Source organism: Sabethes cyaneus, chromosome 1 (assembly GCF_943734655.1).
Source record: "Sabethes cyaneus chromosome 1, idSabCyanKW18_F2, whole genome shotgun sequence".
Lineage (NCBI taxonomy): Eukaryota > Metazoa > Arthropoda > Insecta > Diptera > Culicidae > Sabethes > Sabethes cyaneus.
The window spans coordinates 53,299,358-53,319,759 of record NC_071353.1 but is presented as its reverse complement, the minus strand read 5'-3'; the positions used below and the strand labels follow the sequence as shown (position 1 = coordinate 53,319,759).

The following is a 20,402-nucleotide window of genomic DNA, read 5'->3' as shown; positions in this document are numbered from 1 at the left end:
TTGCAATCGAGATATACAAACCAAATGGTTTACTGGGTAACAGACCTCAAAACAAGGGGTCTGTCTCTCGGCCGACCTGTGCCGATGCTGTACCGAAAGCACAGAGAACAGACATTCATCTTAATCTCTCAACGTGTGTAAAAGCTCAGCCGCCATTTTGAAAGTAAGTGGTAATGCTCCCGCTACGTGGCGCTCACATCACTAAAAGGATTGATTTTGATTTTTAATGTCTATCAATGCATATCAAAGTATTCATGTTTTCACCAAGGCGTCGCTATAGCACTAGCGTGTTGTTTACGCAATCTATCGAACCAAAAATAAAAGTAAACAACATTTATCAAAAATAGCAGTGCTTGAATTATTCCTTTTTAACTCATCCGTGAAACTATCTTTGCGTAAATAAACAAACTTTTTTGCATTTTGGCATTTTGCAAAGTGATTCTGTGCGGCTTCCCGTACCCGTTCGTATATACGAAAGTCTTCATAGCGGTAAGGTTTTCTGGAATGCGATCAAAGTTCAGAAGGCTGCTGCAGGTGCCGCCGCAATGGTGTCAGGCGGTACGAATGGTGCGTTCAATTATTGAAAAACTCTAAACACGACACCTATTTCCGGTAATTATCAAATAAAATAAAATCTTGAGATGCATTTTGGTTTCTATTTTCGATTTTCAGCCAGGTTCAATAAATAACATAAACAAAGTTACAGTCGTTGCTACAGTAACTTATATCAGAGTAGCCAGTATCTCGAATATGCAGAATATAACAAGACAATATATTAAATGGCAACGAGGATCTGTTCTCTGTGCCGAAAGTACCGAACTGCAAGATGTGTTAAATTCGTTATAATCCTAGATCTGGCAACCGTGCGAGATGATTTTGACAACTGGCAGTGCTCCCATTTCATATGTAAAATTGAGCCGGAGGTGTGCCGCTCCCACTTGATATCTCTGGAGTGCCGCGGCACAATGTGCTGAGTGTCCGACCCCTTGGTTTAGCTGTAACAATTTTAAGAGTGTACCCTGTCCTATGTACACTATTACTAAGGTACGGCAAATGCGGCACGTTTGTGTTAGTAATATGCTAAAAAATATAAGTGTTAAGGCCCGTTCAGAATTAGTACTTTATGGTAGCGTTTGCGTAGATTTGACAGAAAATCTGTCAAATTATATGGGAGAACTGTCAGATTAACGCAAACGCAACCGCAAAGTACCAATTCTGCGCGGGCCTTTAGTGTCATCATTGTACGGCACAATGTTTATGCTTTTTTTATGCCCGTAGAAGTATTGGGCGAGATTGACGTCACCCTTGCTGTTTACATTATTTGCGCTGCTAACATAAACCAAAAACATTCCATCAAGAAGACTGGCAACTCTGCCAAAAGTCGAGCGACAGTAACAGCAATGCTATCTGCCGAGTTAAAGTTGAACTAACACATACTAGTGTGTGTAAATCAAAATATGGATGTACTCGCACACGTATGCAATGCATTGACACGCTCGCACACATCATTTCCCACCTATACATGTACACACAGCTTCAACTTTTGTCGGGAAGGATGCGCTGTTGCTTCTGGTACTTGTCATTTATATGGGTGCGAGGAAGAGATGCCAGTCTTCTTGATGGGATGTTTTTGCATAAACAAACGGTACGTTGCTGCACACCTCTACCAATGTGATATATACAGGTGTGGCAATGTTGGTAAAGTGGTGTTAGTGCAATGAAGAAATTTCATCATGGTATGGGTGGAATCGTAAATCGACCAATCACGATGAAGCGTGACGTCAAACTCCAAAAACAAACCCCATTGTCCAACGCGGTTTGTTTTTGTAGTTTGACGTCGTTTTCTGATTTTTTGCTAATACCATCAAATGTCTTCACCTTTTTAAACCTCATTGCACCTCTACTACTTCACATCGTACCCTGTCAACGTGAAATAGCTAAATTATTTAGCGGTTGAAATTGAAGCACAAGAGCACAACAGACAACAAATTTGCAGCGAAAATAGCCGTGCGTAATCAAATCACTGTAATCCTATCGTAAAGCCAAATTTTATAAACGTAACTTTTTCTGGTAAAGCCAGTGTATCAAAATTATAAAAGTATAAAACAATCGCTATAATGGAAATGAAACAAATCGTAAGTTATCTACCTTTGTTTGTATATTGCGTTTAACAATATTATTTTTTTTCACTAGATACAAACCCAAGAGACCGACAACGGTCCAGTTCGTCTGCCATTGGATAACGAAAGCCACTGTTTCGATGATTGGACTATTTCCTATACCAAGTCACATATTCTCAAAAGTGTATGCACCAACGATAATAAATGCGTATTTGGGGAACCAAATTGCTGTGAGCTTTGTGTGTAGGTTTAAATTTTTACTATAAATATTATCAGATTAGGAATGAAACCAATGCTAATCATTTCCCAGTTACAACTCGACACTAGAACTGCCTCATTTGCCGGACATGGTGTTCCACAAAAATATCCTTGTAATAAGCCATAAGTGTGGGGCACGCCTAGAGTTCAATCCGGTGGATGCACTAAAGTTGGTACGAAACGAGAAGTTAGACCTGAAAGTTGCATGCTCGGATGAGTGGAAGGGCAGCAGAGAGTCTGCCGACACACAGGAAAAAATTAAGCCGTTCGATTGGTCTTTCACTACGGAATACACCGGAACGGTTAACGATAAATTTCGAGTGGAGAGAACTGACCAAAAAATTGACATGTTCAAACTGATGAAAAGAGAACCGATTCATTTCTATCACGATTTAACATTGTTTGAGGATGAACTGCACGATCATGGGATATCGGTACTTTCAGTTAAAGTTGTAGGTATTACGGTTCATGTATCAAGAACGTTAAAAAAAAGTTTTTCTTTTGCAGCGAGTCATGCCGTCCGGATTTTATATTCTGCAACGATTTTTCCTTCGTGTTGACCATGTGCTTATACGTATCAACGACACCCGTTTCCATTACGAAAAAAATAACGACTTCATTCTAAGAGAATATACTCACCGTGAAGCCAAAGTAGAACAGCTCAAACATGTTCCACCAGCACTTTTCATCAGTCCAAATGAAATTGCTGAACACTTACCCGTTATCTCGAAGCGAACCGAAAAATTAATTATCCTTGAAACAGGTTGTCACGCTGAATAAAGATCAACCGCAGCTGATCCTACTAAATAGTACAGTTTAATAAACTAAAAAATATAACACGTATCACATTGAACCTTATGATATTGTATTTGAGTGGTATGTTCAGGAAAAAATAAGCCTCAACAGTCTGCATCCTCATCCTGAATTTCTGCCGGTTTATACGGTGCCAGAAAATCCTCCTGATTCTTTGTGTAGTCCCCGATTAAAGTAGTCAGCGTAGTCAATGCATTGGGAGCAGTTTCTACATAGCACATATCGTCGCGATCAAGTTCAGTTGCCTTCTCTGCAAAAACATAGGTATCATTTAGTTTTAGCTGAAATGTGACTGAACCAATAACTAACTATCTGTGGTGGGAAAATTCACGACAAAAATTTAGGTAAATTTGAACGTACTTTCGTACATCCCTCGGCGTTCGATGTTATGAACGAAGTTGATGGTATAAATATGCAACGAATGTTCTTTTGAAAGTTTGAAGAGCGCTTGCATAGGGTAGATGCGCCAGTAGTTGTGGTAGTACCTATAGTGGTGGAAACTCGAATTATTCCGTTATTCTTGCAGATTTTGGTACAAGTTTGATAGGTATCGAACTACCAGTACCATTATTATCGGTAAGCACCAAACTTGCACCAAAATCTGCAAAAATAACGGAATAATTCGAGTTTCCACCACTATAGGTACTACCACAACTACTGGAGCATCTACCCTAAGGAATTATGAAATACCGAACCGTTTTGCACATTTTGAGGTATAACCATATTTTCCGTGAAGAATAGCTCAATAGACACATTGTCGAATATTTTAACCACTGCTTCTGTCAACCCTCAAACACGTGTCATTTGTTTTTAGGACTTCAAAGAGCAGCTTTCATGCCTAAAATAAAAGTTAGGTATGTTCTCGAAAATATATTCATTGTGTTCTGATAGACAAGAAGAATGAAGTGAGAAGAGTGTCACATAAAAATTGCTTTTGAAATCCCAAACTTGTGTTTTAACCGTAACGCTGAAAAACTCAAAAACTGAATAGCTGTGGTTACTGTAAACCAAATTCCATTTGGTTTTAAGATATTTAAGAATTTTAGCATATCAGTTCCGTTTTCGATATAATTATAGCAGTTGTAAACGTTGTGTTTAAAATTACAAATACTTTCAATTATTATACTTACTTATTTCCACAGATCGATACGCAGAAAACAATGTCCGATGTTGGTGTATTTGCATTAAGGATATTTGCAGACACTTATATTCTTGTAATATCTGTAATTGAAAAGGATAAAAGGTTTTGTTTGTCAAAATATTCGAAAAGTTTCTATATGTGTATTGTAATGACTGACAATAAGTAAAGTACAAGTAAGTAAAAGTGCTGTGAAAATAGGGCCCTTAAAACGCTAGCGAATTTCGTGACCTTACTGTACTATGCTGTACTTGCTGCACTATGTCAAAATAATTCTGTTTTTTATCAAATAAAATTATTGAATAACTTCATTTTGACTTAACAATATGTTCTTACGTCAAATCAATCTCTTGATAGAGCTAATTTCGTAGTTCCGGATTCTAAACCGAAAAGATTTTATATCTTGGTATTTTTCTCCATACAAGTTTGAAAGTTGCATGAATCTTAAATCTTCACAAACACGCCGCAAATATTAAGAACTCGATGCGAATATCCATCAACTTCGATATCTATGAGCAATTTCTAACGTGATACTTTTGACATAATCAGAATAATTTATCCGGGATGCTAAAAGTTTTCTTTATAGCTTGTACAGTCACAAATTTAGTTGGAAAATACAAACTAAATAAATATTTATTTTTTTGCTCACATACTAATCTACTCACCTCCAGCAAATAATTGATATGCACCGGTGCCATCAGATTAAAACGAGAGTGGATCGCGCTTACCAACACGCCTGGATGGGAAATGCAGTACAACAACAGAGTAGTAAGCCATCGGTACAGCAACCGCCGATTGACACCTCCGTTAACCTTGATCCATGGAGTCATCGACAACAACAGACTTTTAAATGGTTTACTAAAAGCATAAGAAGACTAGTAGCTTGAGTTGAAAAATTTCCAAATTAAACTTACTTCTTCACCTTTTGTTGGGCAAGTTCGATCTGCCGAGCCATTTCAAACCGACGGGCTTTACGGGGTGGTTCATCGTTCGATTCATCGTCATCTTCAGCGGAACATGTATCCAACAGTCGTTTTTGGTCCCGAGAAGACGTTCGTGGTTCCTGTTTAACAATTTTGACATTTGGTTGAATCACACAGTCAGTCTGTACAAGCCACGGTTGGACGTACATCCAATGAACGTAAGTTAAATGTCGGTAACCAGTTCGAAGTAAAAATTTAAAGGTTAACAAAGTTTTTAGGTCTCCAATCAATTGGACACGATCGACAAAACGTTCTGTAAGCTCTGAAACTGTTGCTCCTGCCAGTTTTTTGCCTTCGATGAATGATGCCAATGCTGAGAGACGTGAATTGCTGTGGATAAGTGGAGTGGCTTGCTCTAGTAAAGGCTGTAAATCGTTTTGGGCAGGCCATAACGCATCATTTGTGATTCTGGTCAATACATCGTGACGTTCTTCGAATTTCCCCGGTAGGAAGCACCTTGGAATAACGAACTCCCCAAATTGAACACGGTTTTGTAACTGGTCCCAATGTTGGAAGCATAGTCGTAAGTTGATTTTAAGATAGTTGATCATGTAAAAATTGTGGAGCTTCTGCGCACTTAGATCTTCTCGTGATGTTCGATCACGTCCAAACGCAGAATCATTGGTATCATTATCGATGTCCGAAGAGCTACCATCATCTTCCACTTGAGTGATTTCGTATCGGTCTAACCAGTTGAAATCCTGCACATCTTCGAATCGAATAATTTCGTCAGTCAAAATTACCATGTTAACAGGATTATGTAGTCCACTAGCGATCCGTCCTAGATCACGGCTTTGCAAGTTGGTTTGTGTTTTACAGTATTCTTGGATGCTTTTTGAGAAGCAGTGAACAATATTGTCCTCATGACTAACTTGTTTAGGTCGAAGTTCTATTCTAGACAGCTGCGAACATATGAGTAAGAAAAAAATTAAACGAGGCGGAAAAATCAACGTACGATTCTCACATACCTTTGACATTTTCATCCTATCGATTACTTCACGTCGGGCGAGCGCAATTGCGATGCACTTCGGAATCAAATTACGATCAGCTCCTTGTAAAATGCAATCGGGTAACGAACAGATGTTATGGGTATCATCGATTTGAAATACTCGTTGGTGAGCCCGCTCGTGACAACTGTTCAGTAGGCAATAAAAGTGTAAATACTCGGTAGGTAATTTCGTTAGTTTTTCAATTGGGTGCATTACGTAATTAAAAAATGTGTCCCCACTGGAATCGAAGTGAATGTTGGTCGATTTGGTACTTGGAACTGATTTTGATTTTGCAATGTCCATTTCTGGATTGACACTTGCGCTGGGGTATTCATCTAATTCACCTGATGAAATTTCAGCCGCCTCTGGGTCAGCATCTTTCAGCTCTGGGTCCATTTGGACGTAATCGGCAGGTGTTTCCAGTTCAATATCAACCAAGTCCATGGTTACCAGCTCAGCTATAAGTAACATCAATCCTTTACCTCCATCGTTGAACGTTATCGGTACTTCATAGTTGTTGTTAGCCAACAGTTTCAGATAGTGTTGACATACATAATTAAACATTTCGAATGGTATTTTTGTGGAAATTTGATACAAGTAAGTGGCAGACACGTGATAAGGATTATCCCAACATGGAAGTGCACTTGGGTCCACACCTTGATAGGATTTTATTTTGCGAGAGAGTGATATCATTTTAATATCGCGTAGCATTTTGATTGCTTGAGCAAGATGCTTTTCGGAGTAGTTTTTATAGATATTGAACAACTGAAGGTTGAAAATGCTTTTTTCTTTGAGATTGGTGACAGCACTATGAATTAGTATTGCTAGTTTATATACGACGATTTTATCCATCTCTTGTGGGTTTATCGCAAAGTTTAGCGTTTCGTTTTTATTGTGTGATTGTAAAATATTGAATCGTAGCTGGAACTCGGAAAGAGTATTTGGTATTATCAACCGCTCTTTGCTACCAGAAACAGGTCGAAAACTTTCAACGTTCAATTTGGTTAGGGTTGTTTTGAGCAAATACACTAGCTCCACGAAGTGTATCTTTAGAGCCATATTATATTCGTCGTTCGAAGTATAAAACGCCTTCAAATGTTCTAAAAAGTTATCGCCAAACCGACGTTCAAGTGACGGATTCAGTCTCGCTTCCTCCACGCACATTTTGATAGTAGCTGCAATCCCATGCTTTTGCTTGACCATATAATTGATTCTTCGTTGACATGCACGAGATGTTTTATTGGTGGATCTTTCATTTGACCAATGTAAAATGTCTCGATAGAGAACGGAATTAATAACAGAATTACATATGCCAACTCCGTCATATAGATACCTGGCAGCAATACGACATGCCAATAGTACCGTATCCTCATTGCGATTCCAATCTACGCGCAGTTTTTTCATCAATTTCAGTGCTTTACGATCAACTTCGTCGTAAATATTTCTCTTTTTCTTACCATAGGTGCGTGGCTCAATCCGACGCACTTTGATAGCATTTCTTTTATCGCCATACTTACGATAGGCCGAAGCAAACGGTTTAACAGTTATTTTGGCCTTTAAGCATAACTTTTTGTCTTTAGGGCATGAAGTGAGCAGCTTGCGGCTTGTCCCCGCACGGACCGCTGTCGTTTTATCACGATTCATTTGGACAATTTTTTTAATTGTTTTTAAACGTTTTATTTTAGCTGCCTGCGTTGAATCGGCTGGCACATAGTTCATCACTTTACTCCAGTTTGCTTTCAAGTGCATAAACATGGCTGTATCCATTCCCGCTGCGCCGAGATTGTCACCCGGTGGAATTCTCTGTAAATCATTTTCAAATGCCTGCTCAGGAGTACGTGGCTGACAGGCTTCTATCATGGCAGGCTTAAGCGAAATTTGCTGAACTATAATCTCTTTACCAATTGCTACACTTCGCCGATTTAGTCGTGTTTCCATTGCGATCTTGTATAGAGTTTCCCAATAGTTGCGTAGGTCTTCCGATGTGTTGAAAGCAAATCCAATGAGCAGATACTCCTTGTCTTCAATTTCATTGTATCCAATCTTCGAGCTCCGCGTATCAAGTAAGGCGGTGTTTCGATTTAAGTAGATGTATGTTTGATCGCGATCTTTCATTCTTTGTGGTCCAAATTGCAGAAGACCGGCATAACACAACTTTTGCGTAAGTTCGAAAATATTAAAAATGTACTTGCGCTGTCGAAATAATTGCTGGCGTATAGTTTTCGGAAGTTGCTTGATGAGCATGTGCCGCCGTATTGGATGATCTAAGTAATAATCAAGATCTTTAGTGTAAAAGCCAAACGTACAAATCTTGCAGAAAATCGAAAGTGGCATTCGAATAGTAATTTCCGTTAATAAAGCCCATCCGGATCCAAGGTTTTCAAGCATGCTTAACGGTGGAATGAACATTTTCCATTCATCTCGGCTGTATATTTTACCATATCCTTCCAACGTATCATCAAACCCTAGACCCTTCAATGATTCAATAGGAAGCTCTTCACTCTCTGGCGAATGGATGTAAATCACGTAAAATAGAAATTCATGGAACAACTTCATTCGCAAACACTTAGCTAGGGTTCCATCATAACTACATCCCGTAGCCAAAGGTTCATTGTCCAACATTTGTTTTCGCACGACACGGGGTGTTGGTGTTTGCATTATAAGCCTGGATTTCGCTGCCTCTATCTTTGCCTGTAAGACTGGATTGTCCATCTCAACAGTCATGTCACAAGCATATGCAATATTCAGTACCTTATCCTCTTTTGTCAGCTTTACGTTAGCAATTTTGAGGAACTTGTCCACCGCCAGTCGACTTAAAAGTCGCAAAACTGATTTGTGACAAGCTTCTGCCTTTGCACCTGCAGCTTTCTCATCTTGATTAATTTTTTTCTGAATTAATCTCGGTTCAATGACTTGGTATTGTTTAACTAGTTCGAGCATATAGTTACATCGTCTCAGTACTTTAGCACTAATATGCTTAGTGCTCATCATCGCCGCTATACCTTCTTGTGTTTTCTTCAGGAATGAAACTTGATTACTTATGCTAATTTCAACATTGATTGAATCCAACATCTCCGGTTTGGTTGAGTTCCAGAACAAACTGTTGTTCGTACTTTCTCTGCCATCAGATTCATCCTCCAGAACGTCAGTGGGCAGCGAAAAGCTGCTGTCCACTTCACTACTATTAACCGCGCTCACACCGGAAGTAGATGGCGATTCCAGGTGTTGCTGCTGTTGTTGTTGTTGTTGCTGCTGCTGCTGTTGCTGTTGCTGTTGTTCCAGAACATTTAGATGAGCGCTCATCAGCTGAATTGCTTCCCGATCAAATGTTACTGTTCCTTTTGAAATGCCTGGAAGGAAATACCTGAACAAAAACCAAAATTTTAATATGACGAGAAGCATCAGCAGCAGATTAGCAGATTACTCGCAACGCAATAAAAACATCGAAATTCGATATCTGATTCAAACTACTTGCACTTTTTTGTGCGAGTTAGATAGCTCTTTGTAAACAATTGTGTTTGTCTATGGTCTATGGCAAATCTTGTTTATGAGGAAGTGCAGTTTCCGTGTAACGAACTGCCGCTGGACAAAATAATTTGTTTCTGTAAAAAAAGTAAGTTCCGAAATAGTTTATCTGTCTAAATTGGTGTACATGTACAACAGACTAAAAGTCAAGATTCACTTCGTGCCAAAAACTTAAACTCCTTTGAAAACTCGAAATAGAGTGTGAATCGTGGTTTCGTATGACGAGGTAGCTTCGTCACTCTATCGGTTTTCATAGGAATATTTGTTTAAGGTAACGATTTGAACTGATAAATAGTTGAAAAAATGCTGGTGCTATCATACTGTCTTGTAGTACGCGATATATATTAGTCAGCATTGATCGATGCAAAAAATTAGACAAACCTAGCAATTATTTTTCAATTTTTAACACTTTCAATCTAGCTGATTTGTTTAATGGGTGTTTAGCCGCTTAACCAGAAATATGAACCACAGCATATGTACTGTCGTATTGGAAAGTAAACTCAAGTACTTTTTTTACACGGTTTGGTTTTTTGAGTATTAAGAACGGGGTAACTTAGAGACCTGTAGCTGTTAAGACAAACACTTCATCAAAAGTCATAGTTCAAGGCGGTAAACGTAATAGCCCTTTCAGTGTTCTTACCTTTTGATTTGTTTTTTTTGGATACGAAATATTTTGACTAATATACTTACTTCGTAGTTCGCTGACGTCCTTCGTCCACTGCGTGCCCTTCAATAGCCTTTAAGCGCATTAAATTTTTCACCACTGCCCTGGCGTTTAGTTTATCAATCCCCATTTCCGTAGCTAGTGCTGTTTGTGAGATGCCGTGTTCACCTGTCTTCGCAATGACCTGGTAGGCCTGCTGTAACACCGGCATATCAATGTATGCTTTTTGCGAGTTTAAAATCCCATCCTTTTGATCCTCCTCCGCTGTTTCTTCTTTGTACCAAAGATCGTACACGTCGGCACTGGGGTCAATCAAGCGCATAATACGAACCTGCTTCTCCTCGCCTTTTTTGTTTTTCAACGTCCACTCGCGCGGTTCCGCGTCCGGATAGATTGTTCGATACGGAACGGTTTCATCAGTCTTTACAAATTTGGTAAATTCGTTTCCTCGAAACCACTTCCGAGCCTCTGCGTGCCCCAAAACAATATGTTTTATTTCATCATAGTCCGCCATATAACCAGGCCTTTGTTTGAGAATGTTAACAACCTTTTCAGTGACGACTAGAGTTTTGGGTTTCATTTCACTGTAGTATCGAGGCAAATGGTAAACCATTCCTTGTATACTAGTTTCGCCGGTCCGTTGACATAATGGCTGCCGGATAATCAATTTGCAGTCGGTGAGAAACTTGCGATTATAATAAAGTATACTGGAGTCTTTCGTCAGCTCAACCAACGAATATTTGCCTTGAGATGTCTCCCCGTTGTAACGTGAGCGCGCAATCCACTCTAACATACAATATTGAATAATAGTCAAATCAAATGAAAAATTCGGTTCTAAAATAAACGATTCTCGCATTTTTTGTGACGCAACAACTACGAATGTATATGGCCAGCTGTGAATTTTCAAACGTATGAATACATATAATGCACGCTGTTAAAGTATAGCGATATCTATATGTACCTGTTTTCTGCTTCTAAAACGGTCATATGAACTAGTTGTTCTCTGGGTATCACCATCCGAGTTGCATGGCTTTCGCAAGATCCACGTGCACCGTTGTCCTCAACAACAGGATTGTATTTGAATCTATGACCAGGAAACTCTTTTGGCTCTTTGAGGACACCTGTCGCTGGATCAATATGTTGCATTCGATCAAAATATACGAATGGTTTACGAGGTTCCGGTAAAACGTAAAAATTGTATTCGCGGTGTTGCAATATCAGCGACCAAACTGAATTACACAGTTTCTGCGGTAATGGCATTTTTATTTTCAAACGAATGGCGAGGTGATTCCATAATGCTGCAAAATTAAAAAATAATGAAAAAAACATCCTTAAATGAAATCCAATACTTACTATCTAATGTTGTGCCTTCAAGTCCTTCTAGAGCAATTTCCTCATTTAGAATAGTTGAAAGTGAAGCGTTTCGAAGCATTTTACGTTTAGTTTCATTAATGACTTCAGCCTGTACTATAGAAAAACGAAACAATTAAGCACTTTTCATTAGATTCGACAGCATAATTTAGCCACAACGCTACCAGCTACCAGGATCCAATCGATCCAATCCAGGACTATATATAAATAACACACAAACAAAATAATTTAACGTCAAAATATTTTGACGTCAACGTATATTAAGCGTAGGTAACTTATTATTCAATATCTGTCGTATATCTGTTTCATGCACACTTAAAAAACCCCACCAAACTTTAAACGATTACCGATTCTTGACACTTAAAAAACCGATTCTTCACACTTAAAAAAAAAATCACCGAATTCGGTAATTTTGTACCGAAATCTGAGCAGCTGAACATTCGGTAAACAGTTCGGTAATTTTACAAGTAAACGAACAATTTGTAAAATCATTTAACTGGTAATTCAGTAAACTCGGGAAACGCAATACCGAATATCCGGTAAAATTTTTTTGCACAAATAAGAAATAATATTTACAATTCTAGATAGAATTAACAAAAGGGCGAATGTCGCAAGCGTAAACAAACCGAGTGAGGGTTGATTTTCCTATGCTGGTCCAGCAAAAAATAACTCTCACCCGTTTTGTTTACATTTGCGACATTCGCCCTTTTGTTAATTCTATCTAGAATTAATTGGAAGAAATTGTGGCATTCGGACATATAAATAACCGTAAATTCAATCATTAAAAATATATTTCTGCCTGCAACTCATCAATCCGATGAAAATAACTGCTCCACATTCTGTCAATGTGAGAATTAGCTTAGCTCACTGTTGATATGGTGAAGTGCCGCATTTCCAGCAAAGGAACTTATTGCGCTCTTCACACTCAATTGGACTGCACAGTTATAAAGTGCAACCTTCAAAACTGTGATGAAAAGTGTGCTACTGATAATATCGCTAGTAATCTTATATCGATAATACCATCAAACTTTATCGTCACGGAAGAGTATCGAAAATTGGAGGGTTTAAAGTGAAATCTTCTTCTTGGGTTGTTATTATTTTAACATTTTTGTTCTATTTCTTACGTATTTTTGCTTATACAGTCATATTAGCGTTATTAATTATTGTCAATTGCAAGGAAAATTGTACCATCCAAAGTGCGATATCGCTCATAAAAGTGCTATTTTGCATTAAATCGTTTCGGTATCTTCGGCGCACTTTTTCGTTATCTTCCAAGCAATAAGTGCGCCGAAGAGACCGAAACGATTTAATGCAAAATAGCACTTTTATGAGCGATATCGCACTTTGGATGGTACAATTTTCCTTGCAATTGATAATATTAACGATAAGAAAACTTGATCCATAATCGTTATAGATTTTGATCGGCATTTCCCATCATTACAACCAGTCTTGGCATTCCCCTCAGTGTATGCAAGAGGCGCGCGCAAAAATCACCACACACTTCCATTCCTAGCGACAGCAGAGCGTGCGATGGCGTATACACCACTGTCTAACGTCCCGCATGTGCACTGAAGTTTGGATTGCCTACTTTCAACACACACCCTTGCTTTGAATCACCAGTGTGCGGAATAACGAGGGAGAATAACTCTGCTGTGATCGCACCGCAGTGAGCACTTCTGCGAAATAAGCAAGCAAGCAAAAACTGCAATTTGATAGTCCTCTAAGCGTTGTTGAATGATATACCTTATTGATGCATTTAATAAATCAGTCGTGTTTTGTAGCAACATTTGACAATGTTAAATACGCAGAAAGCCAAATTTGAAACAAACTATGGATTTATAAAATGAATAGCCTACACATCAAATTTAACAATGCATGCATAAAGGTTATACAGTGGATTCTCAGAAAAGTCAATCGATTGGGGAATGGGTCGATTAACTTTTCCGAAATATTAACTTTTCTGAGTAGTCCTAAGAGTCTTTGAAAATGATAAATACAAAAGCGAAAAATATCTTCTCGGATCAAGGGGTCGGACACTCGGCACAGCCGTTTTTATGTTAGGCGACTTGAAACGAACCGAACTGTGCCGGTGCTGTACCGAAAGTGCCGAACTGCAAGATTTGTTAAATTTGTTAAAATCTGATAGACCTGGCAACCGTGCGAGATGATTTTGACAAGTGGCAGTGCTCCCATTTCATATGTAAAATTGAACCGGAGGTGTGTAAAGCCCTATAAATGTTATTTTTATAAGGCTTTAGAGGTGTGCCGTTTGATATTTCTGCAGTGCCGGGGCACTATGTGCTGAGTGTCCGACCCCTTGTCTCGGATACACATTTTTAAGTATTTGAAAGTTGTAATGTAAAGAGAGCAAGATATTATGAAATAATACTTAGTTCCTTTCAGTAAATTTAAAATAGTCGTTTATATTAGTTTACTTTTGATTTTTTGTAGTCTACGACAACGTTTTGACAATGTTCGCGCTTATTTTTTGTTCCCTGCTGTTAATTTATTTTGCATTTAAAATACAATTTGAGTTTGCGCTTTTCCAATATGTTATCAAAAATCCCGAAGCAACTATGTGCCCGTAACATTCCTGTATGAATAAACGCTTTAGACAACCAATAAATTCAAACTCTCAGAAAAGTTAAGTCAAAAATTAACTTTTTAGAGTGTTGCATGCGAGTTAATATTCGCTTAACTTTTCTGAACAATTAACTTTTTAGAGAGTTGATTGAACTTCGGATTTTTTTTAGTATAAAATGGTTGCAATCGTAAAAAATCATTTATGTATTAACTAGTTTTGACCCACTTTTATTAAATTTTTCAATAGGTTTGCACTTCCAAAAAGATGCTGAAATATTTATCAGTTTCCGCATACATGTTCGAAAGGACGAAAAATGATGCCCTCAGTATATTCTTGAAAACATTTTGTGGTTATAGAGTGTTTCAAATATTATTTTTATTGCCGTAGGACTACGTCTTACTCGAATAGCTCTCGAATAGTTACAATCGTAGAAAAATCGTTGATTATTATTATTTATATTTGCCATAAGCATAGGTGACACGCATTTGTTGTCAAATTCTGAATCCCACTGTATTGTCGTACAAAGTTATTGATGTAAGAATTTTTGATTGTGTGATTGATGTAAGATTGAGATTGAACTTTTCCGAGAGTCCACTGTACAAGCAAATCATTCCAATGTTTCAGCTGAGAAAAATATATAAACGAATGTCTCATTTATAGTTCTAGAAATTAGAAATAATTGTTGCATCATTTATTTCATTACTTTAATTTGATTATTACAGAACGGACTCGATTATTCGGATGAAATTTTTTTTATAATGTTAGTCACGTTCTGAACGTAAACACATTTCAAAAAACCCATTTAAATTTTTTTCACCCGAATTACCGAGTCCTAACTAACAGTTTATGCAATTTGTAATTTATTTCATTATACACTGTTATAACTGTTAAAAATATCAGTTATGTAAGTATCGGTGCAAGTTATTCCTTAAATGTGAAAAATACTTTTATGACATTTTGGAAAGAAAGTACTGCCAACTGCAACTGAAAGTACTGTAAAATTAAATCAAATGCATATTAGTGCATGGGATCTTATAACAATTCTGTGAATAAAAATGACTCAAGTTTTTATTATTAATAGTTATCTAAAAGTATAGTTTTTTAAATTAAAAAAAATTGATTATTTTAGGAGTGCCAAATCTTTTTTTACAGATGGCTTAGCTTTCTGGTTATTATAGGTTATTACATGCCTGTCGGACGACAAGTTTCGTTCAGAAGTTAGTACAGAAATTTTTATTCAAACTTGAATCATTTTAGCACCCTACAAACAATAATTCAATTGATCGAGATACCATACCGATTCCATTGGGCTTAGTGTTAATACTACGAGATCTCAATGCTCCAAAAATTACTTTCTAACAGTCTCCTGTAGCTATGGTTCGAAAAAACGACGACTGGCTTGTTGTCATTCTTGTACGACTTGTACCTATATATCATCATATCAAGTATGCGTAGAAGATTGAACGATTTGTGAGTTGTTCTTATTTAATTATAAGATTTAAATTGAAACTATTTCAAAGATCTCACTTTCTAAAAAATTTTTCGGTAACTCAATAAAATAGGAGAACATTAGCAATTACAATTATTCGTATATATTGATTTTGATAAAAATAAAATAATAGTTCAATATCCTACATTTTTATTTATGAAATTCGTGGCATAATAAAAATTCTTACATCAATAACTTTGTACGACAATACAGTGGGATTCAGAATTTGACAACAAATGCGTGTCACCTATGCTTATGGCAAATATAAATAATAATAATCAACGATTTTTCTACGATTGTAACTATTCGAGAGCTATTCGAGTAAGACGTAGTCCTACGGCAATAAAAATAATATTTGAAACACTCTATAACCACAAAATGTTTTCAAGAATATACTGAGGGCATCATTTTTCGTCCTTTCGAACATGTATGCGGAAACTGATAAATATTTCAGCATCTTTTTGGAAGTGCAAACCTATTGAAAAATTTAATAAAAGTGGGTCAAAACTAGTTAATACATAAATGATTTTTTACGATTGCAACCATTTTATACTAAAAAAAATCCGACGAAAGCTTTCAAGCCGACGCAAGCAAGTTTTTGACACCCTGCGGTAAGACGTAGTCCTACGTCCATAAGAATATTACCTTTCAAAACATTCCACAACTACAATTGTTTTTTCATGCACTTACTGATGTCATCATTTTGGGTCATTTTGAACATGCATGCGGAAATTGATTGATATTTAAGCATATCTTTGGAAGCGTCTTGTTGCCAAAAACGAATACTTTTGTTGCCAAAATCGGTCCGAGCCAAAATCGAAATTCCACTGTATTTTATAGGCGCGCGAGAAAACTTTAAACTTACAAAAATCAGCATAACGTCATACTTCTATCGGCGATACAATTTGATTTACACCCTGAATTAGAAAAAAATCTAGCAAAATAGCAAAGTTTTTTATCGTCCTTAAGGGGGCATAGTACTTTTTCAATTTAAAAAAATCGAAATTTTTTTTATTGATTATTTCGAAAGATTAACATTTTGACCATATGTGTTTCAAGTCATTTCGATGAATTCCAAAAATTGGCAAAGTTACAGCTATTTGTACCGCGCATGTTTGGAGCGATTACACAGCGAATAAAAACTTCAACGTCGTTTTTCTCGAAACCAGGTTTTGAAAGTCGGTACCATAAATATCTCAAGAACGGCTAAAGCAATTCTCATGATTCTTTTTTTGTTTCAAAGCTAACAAAATTATCTAGTGTTTGACCCATCCTTTTTTCGATATTACAATTTTTGTATTTTTAAGAAATGTTTAAAGTCAATTTTTTCGGCTAAAAACCTTACTTTTATGTTTGAATGTCCGCCATTTTGTTATGCGTTCGAATTTTAAAAAAAGGATGGGTCAAACACGAGATAATTTAATATTCTTTCATGTCATTTTGGAATTTTTCAATTCGGATAAGCCCCCCAGCGCCAATCCATGGTACCGCAAATCATGTTTTTTTCGCATGATCATGTTCAAGAAGCCGTAGGGGAGAGGGGAAGAGGTTCACATATGCAAACAAAACTGCAAATATTAGTATAAAGTGCAATGTTTAGCAAGCAATAAACCCGAATCGATTCGCTTTTCGCGTTATCGAGAAAAAAATATTTGAAATAAGGCAAAAAACATGGTGTAAAAACTACTATGGCCCCTTAATTAATTGTTTATAAAGAAATGGTTATCGCGGTCGTGGCACCTGGGTACAAAAATTATGCAAACAGTCTATTAAAATACCTTTCTAAGTTTTGACTGAGATATGGCAATTTAAATTTTGCGGTCAAATTGACTGCACACCATACAGACAACCTGAATTTTTTCTGCAGAGACAGAATGTGAATGCTCTGCTGCATCGAAAACGAAGCGCCAGTGAAAGCTCTGCAGAGTAGTGCACACCAGTGCGATTTGTGGTGAGAGAAACATACGGGCTCTTGAGTGGCGTATTTGTTGGGTGTGTGATTCTAAATTGCACCGCTGTTGTTTCACGCATACACAGCTGTACACTTTGTTTGCTAATCCCTTTAAGCAAGCGTTCGTTTCTTGCGCGCCGGTGCGACTGTATCGATCTCCGCAGTGTAAGAAATACACTTACAGATTGGTGTTGCACCTCAGTGATATGCCAAGACTGATTACAACTCTCCCATCTGAGCTGACATTTGATTTAGCAGTGGCGCCAGTACCAGTTGTAGGAAAAGCAAATAGTATTTAACTTTTCATTTATTTCATATATGCTGCATATTTGTTAAAATTATGAATTATGCGCGGAATTATGTATTTAGAAACTATTTTTATATTATTCGGAGCGTCGATAACAACTCTACTTAAGCATTAGAATTCAAATAGGAATCAACCAAGATTCATGGGTTTTTACCACGAAATTTTGGCAACTTTTCTCACCTACAAAATGTGTGACTGAACAAGTGTGCTCAAAATCCAACTTTCAATGCAAAGGGCAATAATAACCAAACCAACCTTGGCTTCCACGACGAAGAACGTTGTATAACAGTCTTGCTGGGTGAACACTTTCGGTTTGTTTACGACCAACTTTCCCGGAACGTTGGCGTTGACATCACGCAGGTGTACCTGTTCAGCAATTTAGACGTGAGGAATATTGTGGACCCCCGTTCGTTTGACCGTTTTTAATCTGAACACTTTTTAATTTGAACCCCGTTGGTTTGCACGACGTGCAAATTAAAAATGGTTCAAACGTCATACTCAATATGACATCTGTTTAATCTGTTTCACATTGCGTTTTCCCAACGATTATGGTAGAAATCCAATCGGAGAATGAATATTCGCTGCTTGCTACTGCCAACTGAATCAAGCCACCAAAACAATAAAAAAGAGCAGGGCAGCCAGTTCACACAAGTTCCAGTATATTTAGGGTTACCAGTTGTTCAAATTAAAAACTAACCCCGTTAGTTTGCATGAGGAATCGTTCAAACGAACGGTGGTCCACTATATTATGAGACATTCTTCAAAAAATACTAACCTTGCGGTGCCTAGCTAGCAGCTCGCCATTCGGTTTCCAAGCTGTGCACGTATTGTAAAGCACGGATTGTAACTGATTAACGGTCAGTGTCGTAAAAATAACGGAAGCCGGTAAAATTTTTACAGTACCCGTCAAATTTTTACTGAACTTTTCTAAAGGTGCCGAAAATTTTGAAGTTACAGATACAGTCGGTAACACTTATTACTGAATTCGTCAAATGATTTTGGTTTTAGGGTTATACGGCAGGCTTTGCATACACTTTTCGCTATTATTTTGCTCTTTTGATTACTGCTCCTCAGCCAAGCAGAATTTGAAAAAGTGGTGTATGGGACATTTGTAGAGCTAGTAATTATCTATAATATTGCTGAAGAAAGTGAAGTTTTATCTTTAGTATTTACGGCGCTGTATGGCAGCAATGCCGTTGGTAACAAAAAGAGCGCTCTTTTTGCTACCAAGAGGGTAGCAGTCTTATAGCGCTATAAATACAACATGCACAGTAATGCTTACTTCAGCAATATTGTAGATAATAACAAATTCTACAAACGCCCCATACATCACTTTTTCAAATTTTATTGGCTGAGATGCAGTAATCAAAAGAGCAAAATCGAAGCGAAAAGTGTATGCCAAGCCTGTTATACGGTAATTATTAAAACCGACTTCGTCAATTCTTTCAAAAATTGCAGAAAGATCGGTATTTTTTCACTGTTACCGAATAATACTGCAATAAAAATTACCGAACTGCTAATACGAAAATAAGTGTGAAGGGGTTTCCAGCAGCTGTAATTACAATGCACCACCGCTAAAAATTATAGTTACTATTATAGTTCGGCGGATACAAAAATCGGGAGCCAATTAAACGTCGAAAGCGGAGCCAAACGTTTTTCAAAATTCGAATTGTGGGAGTAATGTTAATAAACACATTTTAATTTCATAGAACTAGTCATTTTCAACACCCACTAGCGATTATTTTCCGTAAAAACCTACACATTTCTCCATAATTTCAAATTTAATTTCAAAAACCAGGGATGCCAATTGGGTATTTTAGTGGTATATACATTTCCGCATATTCTGACAAGATATGATGCCATTCAATCGCTACATGAAGACTTTTCCGAATTTGACTAATGGAAGTAATGAAAAAACATTTTTTTTATATTTGAAAGAAAAAAATTGGAATAAGACGATAGCTTATAAGTAAACCACTTTTCTTTTTAGCTCGCCTTAGACAACACAGTGAATAGATACACTATGGTCATCGAACGATACAGGTTTCATATGAGAGCTTTAAAAGCTTTAAAATGAAGAGCTCTATCAGAGAGATAGAAGAGAGGGAGAGAACTTCTGACATCAAGTCAATCAATCGGCTTGGTTGATATCTGTCAAACAGCCAATCATTCTAGTTTTGATTTTTATTAATTTTTTCATCGAATATTGA

General features: G+C 37.2%; 2 protein-coding genes across 2 annotated transcripts; one reads left to right on the top strand and one right to left on the bottom strand.

Moving 5' to 3' along the window:
* Nucleotides 1-1,988: 1,988 nt before the first annotated feature.
* Nucleotides 1,989-3,215, top strand: LOC128740450 (TIP41-like protein). The gene is made up of 4 exons (XM_053835993.1): nt 1,989-2,135; nt 2,194-2,363; nt 2,431-2,830; nt 2,886-3,215. Exons 1-4 carry the CDS (start codon nt 2,118-2,120, stop codon nt 3,156-3,158), a joined length of 861 nt encoding a protein of 286 aa, XP_053691968.1. The 5' UTR covers nt 1,989-2,117; the 3' UTR covers nt 3,159-3,215.
* Nucleotides 3,216-3,237: 22 nt separating this feature from the next.
* LOC128740440 (general transcription factor 3C polypeptide 1) lies at nt 3,238-12,026 on the bottom strand. Its single transcript, XM_053835982.1, has 8 exons — nt 11,844-12,026; nt 11,452-11,788; nt 10,517-11,383; nt 6,281-9,665; nt 5,244-6,214; nt 4,995-5,187; nt 4,322-4,412; nt 3,238-3,441 (listed from the first exon to the last, which is right to left on the bottom strand). Exons 1-8 carry the CDS (start codon nt 11,920-11,922, stop codon nt 3,278-3,280), a joined length of 6,087 nt encoding a protein of 2,028 aa, XP_053691957.1. The 5' UTR covers nt 11,923-12,026; the 3' UTR covers nt 3,238-3,277.
* Between the last annotated feature and the right edge of the window lie 8,376 nt (nt 12,027-20,402).

Bases quoted from the DNA above. Each gene is read 5' to 3' on its own strand.
- LOC128740450 (XM_053835993.1), top strand. The intron at 2,364-2,430 runs GTAGGTTTAAAT...ATCATTTCCCAG, and splicing joins AATTGCTGTGAGCTTTGTGT to TTACAACTCGACACTAGAAC. The intron at 2,831-2,885 runs GTAGGTATTACG...TTTCTTTTGCAG, and splicing joins CGGTACTTTCAGTTAAAGTT to CGAGTCATGCCGTCCGGATT.
- LOC128740440 (XM_053835982.1), bottom strand. From the start codon at position 11,922: ATGCTTCGAAACGCTTCACTTTCAACTATTCTAAATGAGGAAATTGCT. The intron at 4,413-4,994 runs GTGAGTAGATTA...TTTCAATTACAG, and splicing joins ATATCAATTATTTGCTGGAG to ATATTACAAGAATATAAGTG. The intron at 3,442-4,321 runs GTAAGTATAATA...ATGTTTTTGCAG, and splicing joins GTATCGATCTGTGGAAATAA to AGAAGGCAACTGAACTTGAT.